The 6,239-nt window shown below is 35.1% G+C and overlaps 1 protein-coding gene across 1 annotated transcript in view; it reads right to left on the bottom strand.

Moving 5' to 3' along the window:
* The window catches only part of LOC116422520 (collagen alpha-1(I) chain-like), an 8,085-nt gene extending 2,505 nt beyond the window's left edge, over positions 1 to 5,580 (bottom strand). Inside the window, exon 1 of the mRNA XM_031961134.1 lies at positions 5,566 to 5,580. Within this exon, the coding sequence (XP_031816994.1) occupies positions 5,566 to 5,580 (15 nt within the window). The remainder of the gene's footprint in view (positions 1 to 5,565) is intronic.
* Between the last annotated feature and the right edge of the window lie 659 nt (positions 5,581 to 6,239).

The following is a 6,239-nucleotide window of genomic DNA, read 5'->3' as shown; positions in this document are numbered from 1 at the left end:
TATAGTTGTAGGATGTGCACACCCATATGCATGCACACACACACACATATATATAATACACAGATATGTGTGTATATGCAGTGTACACACATATATGCATATTCATGTACACATATGTGTGTCTATATATAATACATATATGCATATATCTATATAACATATATATGCATGTGTATATCTCTACATAATATGCATATATGCACATATCTATATGTAATGCACAAAATACAGGTGCATGTATACATGCATGTATATATGCTACATATATAGATGCACATAGACATGTGTATATATTTGTAGGATATGCACACCTATATGCATGCACACATGTGTGTACATCTATATATAATACACATATATGGGTGTACACTGCATACAAATACATACTCATGTACACATGTGTGTCTATATATAATACACATATATGCATATATCTATATAACACACATATATGCATGTGTATATCTCTACATAATACACGCACATATCTATATGTAATGCACAAAATACAGGTGCATGTATGTGTGTATGTGTTCATAAAACATGTATGATATATATACATACATGCATATGTCTACGTAGAATACACACAAATAGAGGTACATGTACACATGTGTGTATATATAGTATGCATGTACAGATTTTGTATATCTACATTTAATACATACATGCATGTATCTATATACAAGACATACAAAAACAGATGCATGTACACAGGTTGTATATGTACACACATATGAAGGCACATATACATGTGTATATACCTATATAGTGTGCACACCCATATGCATGCACACATGTGTGTACATCTATATATAATACACAAGTATGTGCATATACAGTGCACACAAATGCATTTTCATGTACACATTATATAATGCACATGTGCCTATATCTACATACAATGCACACATATGTGTGTCTATATATTATACACATATTTCCATATGTGTATATCCCTATATAATGCTTGCACATATATGTATTACACATGTGTGTGTATCTATATAATATGCAGATCGATATGTGTCTACATGCAATGTACAGATGCATTTCTCTCTGTCTCTCTGTCTCTCAGTCTCTCTCTCTCTCTCGCTCTCTCTGTCTCTCTTTCTCATACATAAATGTGCATTATATATGTACATACATATGTACGTACATGCTATATACACATATATAATGTACACTTATGTATGTGTGTAATGTGCACATTTGCATTACACATGTGTATATATGATGTGTGCATTACACGTGTGTATCTATATATTATAATAATACATATATAAATATACACATTGTGTATATATTATATATGCATGTATAATACATAGCCATACATGTGCACATATGTATCTATATGTAATAAACTGCAGGTATATATACGTGGATCTGTCTATAATAACATGAATGTGTGTGCACAAGCATATATTATATAATGCACATATCTATGCATGTACACATGTGTATACTGTATGTAATACACATGCATACACATACATGTGTATATTTATATGTAATACACATATACCTATGCAGACACAGCAAACTAAAAGATAGTGTCTCCTCATACAATTTCAAAGCACTTCCTATTCCTTTTTTGCTAACCAAAGTTAGCCTCTGAGGACATAATCTGCTGCATTTGAAGACACTGAACCTGGTTCTGATTTCAGCCCTGCCACCTGTGGGCTTTGGGTATACCATATAAACTTTAAGGGTGCATTCCCTCATCCATAAAATAAGGAGATTTAGATTAGATTTAGATGACCTCAGAGGTCTCCAGCAGCTCTAAATCTATGATCTATGATTTGTGTGGCTGTCTTATCTTCCCTTCTGGACCATAAACTTAATGAGGGCAGAGGCCTTTTCCCCACCACCTAGATCAGTGCATTACATAGCCTAGACGCTTAATAAGTCCCTGTCAAGTAAATGTAAACAACCAATAAAGAGGAGGAAATGACAGTTTGTTTACCTTCCTTGGGCAGAACTTGAGATTTATGGGGTCAGGCTGAGATTCCCCCATTCACTCCCACCTCCACTAGGAAATACTTGCATTGTTTAGACCTCTCATAAGAATTTTCAATCGTCTCTGAATTTTTTAGGCAATTTTCATAATCATTTGACAGTTATTTCATTTTACAGACATATCAGAGAATGTTGATAAAAGAATAAATACTTCCATCTTAAAGCTGTGGGGCAAAGATGTGCTCATTATAAATCTCAGGACAATGATTTGCAAAAAGTTCTTAAATTAGTGCAGCATCTAAGTGCTGAGCAAGAAACACTAGGGATACAAAGGCAAAAGATACCTGCCTCAGGGAGCTTACATTCTGCTGGAAGAATTGAACATAAATATAGATGGATAAAAATGCCAGACAATTTAAGGAACAAAAGAACATTATAGTGCAGATGCAGGGGAAGCTTCAAGAATAGAAGGCCTTGAACTCAACCATGAAAGAAAGAATTGAGGAAGGGAAAGGAATGTGAATTTATAGAGAACCTACTATGTGCCAGGTACTTTCTATGTTAACCACTTTGCAAATATTATCTCAATTGATCGTCGCAACCTTACTAAGTAGGTTCAATTAATTATACCCATTTAACAGTTAAGAGAACTGAGGAAGGCAGAAGTTTAATGATTTTTCCTAGAGTCACACAGCTAGTAAGTGTCTGAAGCTATTCCTAGGAACTGCTTATATAATTGCATAGGGATAGCATATGAAATATTAAGTGTGGGGAACAGTTAGTCTGTCCTTCATTCTCAAAGAGGACTAATGATTTAACATGAGGGATATCTTAGACTAGTTTAAGAATTGGATTTAAGTGAGGTGAGCTACATACAGTCATCAGCTTCCTTCTCTCCTGCAGTCATTGGAATCCAGTGGTAAGTCTCAAAACAAGACAACTAGAGATCCAATCAGAGGAAAAATACATGATATGATATAAGACTGATATAAAATGGTGATAAGACTGAAAAAATTAGATTTAAGCCAGATTATAGAAAGCTTTATATGCAAGGAAAATTTCACATTTTATCCCAGTCACAAGAGCATCCATTTCTTCAGAATTATAATTATAATACTGAGTATGAGGAATATTAGAGACAATGTGGTATAATGGATAGCGTGTGGTCTTTGAGCCAACAAGACCCCGGCTTTGGATTCTGTCTCTAACACATCGTGTGTGTATATGTGCACAAGTATTAGCTAACCTGCTTTGGTAAGAGAAGTTCCCCCCATATGGGAATTTCCAATATCAATAAAATCACCCTCTCAGTTCCTCTCTCTATTGTGTATTGTATTTATCTTTGCTTATAATGCTTGTATCTCATCCCTCTAGCAGTCTGTAAGCTTCCAAGGGCTCAAGGCTGGATATCTCTCTACTATCTTCCTATTACCAAGAATAATTACTCTACATACAGTAGAAACTTGATAAATGCTTGTAGAATGAGTGAATGAACATTATCATCATAGAAGGAAAAAAAAAAAAAGAATCAAACCAAATGTGTGAGTTAAGACACATTAGCAGAATCACAGAATCCTGAAACTTGGAATCAGAAAGGAACATGGGCTCTTAGTTTTAGCCCGTGAGAGAACTTAAAATTAAACAGCAGGAAAAAGTTAGATTTATAGTTTGTGGCCAAGAATCCTCATGGAACTGAATAATAAATTCAAGTTTTACAAGGATCAGGGAGAAGGCCAATCTTCTTTAATATATCATTAGTGACATGCAGTCTAAGGTTGCATCAACACACACACAAACTGTTTGGCTGTTGGACTTGAATGTGAGTCAATTCATTACTAAGAAAAGATTGAATTTAAACACTTCCTCCTTCACTCCCCAGTTTTGAAGATTTCCTTGATCCCTCCTCTCCTCTTCCCCGGCCCCATCATTTTGCATTGAGGAGATACACCATGTTTGCCAATGATATCAAGACAAAAGGATCATTTGCCAGAGAATCTGTTAAATTTATTGATATATTTTGTTTTGAAAAGACAAACAGAACAGATATTTCTCAACAAATATCTTGGAAAGTACATTCCCTCAAAACAATGTCATCATTAGTACAAAGGAGGGGAAAAATGTGTTCGCTAACTATCAGTTCACTGTCACATTTAACTAGAATTTGGCCTGTCTAGCCATGCTGACTTTATTTGTATTATTGTCGTGCTTGTGGATGTCCTCTCTTGGCTCTGCCATATTGCTGTGTTTCCCTGAATCCTTCATATTTATCATTCCTTAGGGCGCAGTCACATTCACTTAAATTCATGTACCATCATTTATTCTACCATTTTCCCAATTATCCAGTTTCCAATTTCTATCAAAAATGGACATTTTTTCTCTCCATTCTGGTCTTGATAACAACCATCTCCTTGGTTATGGTCTGGGTCTACCTCAAATTAGTCCCCTGGTAGTCGGGGTCTAAAAATAGAACAAAATGAGATGCTCATAATTCATATAACAGTTAACAAAGGAGGTTTAATCACAGCAAAGGAAAGATACTTGGACTAAGGGAAGGATATTCATTCAGGATTAAGCTTTGAATCAGCGGAACATAGCTAAGAAGAGTCCCAGCACTCTATCAACTGAGCTACCTACCTGCCCCAACACAGGGAATCCAATATGGAACAGATGTGCTTGAACAGGTGAGAGATAAATCAGGGAAAGCTCCCTTCGGAAGGTAGAACAAGAGCTGAGTCTTGAAGGAAGGTTCTTGCATAGGGAGTTAAAACTTTTATCCATATTTATCAAACTTTTTATTTTAAAAAGGCAAGGGTGGGCAGGGAGTGCCAGGGATGAGATATAATTTGTGCTAAAAATCCAGTAATTTGGGAAAGAGAAATTGAGCCCATTTCACTAGAATATAAAGTATATTAAGAGGAATAAAGTAAAATGATTCTGGGAAGATAGGATGTAGCCAAATTGTGAAAGTTTCAAAGATCAAGGAGAGAAGTTTATATTTCATTCTAAAATGAAATTTAGACCCAGTAACTAGAAATCAAATCTCATCACTCCTAGGGCAGGGCTACTCCCATTAACCATGCTTCCCTTCCTAAACCACACTTTAAGCCACTGAAAATAATGTTTCATTTCTCAAAGGCCATTGTCCTTTCCCCTTCCTTCCCACACCCCACACACAGTCTTAGCTCCTGAGACACAGACTGGATGCTATGGGGAAAGATACAAATAACAGAGCGGAAGCCCAAGGTATAAAATATAAGATCAGGAATCCCAAAGCACAGAGAATCAGTTTCCTTAAGTTCTGAGAAGAACCATTGGCAAAAATATATGTGGATTGGTAAAAATTCTCTGTGGACCCGGTGTCAGGTAAGAATCACTGCTCTGTCCCTTGCTCCCTTCCTGTCTTAATGACTGATCATAAAAAGTGTACATGAAATGTGACTTGGGAAGATAGTAAATATTAAAGTCAGGGATTACTCAAATAGCTGCTAAAACAATTTATTTGTTCATTTCTTTTTTAGTTTTGCCATCAGATTCAAAAGGACATGGAAATCAGTTGAAAGACAAGAGATTTTCACTGTATTCTTAGGCCTTCTAAGAACTCACTAGCTGCAGCTCCATGATGCCAAAAATGAAGGGAAAAGTTGAAGATTTCAATCCCTTTCTTTTATTTCTTCAAAAGAATCAGGTGTTTGACTTCACAGATGTCACCTTATGGATCAGCCTTTCCATTCTTTACAAAGAGTTAACAATAAAAGAATTTATAAACCCTGGAATTTTCAATTATTTGGACATTTTTACATCGCTATTTCCATTGGGGGTTAGATTTACATAGTATCTTTATTTTTTATTCAGGAATTCTTAACCAATGAAGGTATAGAAGAGTTTACAAAAAAATCAAATAGATAATTTCATTGTAGGAACTTAAACAGCTTTTACACAAGCTTAGTACAGATTATCAGATTGGATTTAAAAAAGGAAAATTGCTGATTGAGGAGCCGTGGGAAATCTTTACATGTAAGATATCTGGTAACAGTTTGATTCCAAAAGATAAAGGAAATTAACTCAAATATGTAATACCAATAGCTATTCCCCAGTGGAGATGGAGTCAAAAGAAAACAATTCTCAAAATCAGAATCACAAACTATTAAAGTTATAAAATATCGTACCAAATTGTTAGAAATAACATTAGAAATCAAAGAAATTAGGGGTTTATTTCATAAGCGACAAACTGTCAAAGATAACAAAAGAGGTAAACAAGATGACTTGCCCAGGATCAC

This window comes from Sarcophilus harrisii, chromosome 3 (assembly GCF_902635505.1).
Source record: "Sarcophilus harrisii chromosome 3, mSarHar1.11, whole genome shotgun sequence".
Lineage (NCBI taxonomy): Eukaryota > Metazoa > Chordata > Mammalia > Dasyuromorphia > Dasyuridae > Sarcophilus > Sarcophilus harrisii.
This window is presented reverse-complemented; position numbering and strand designations above follow the sequence as displayed.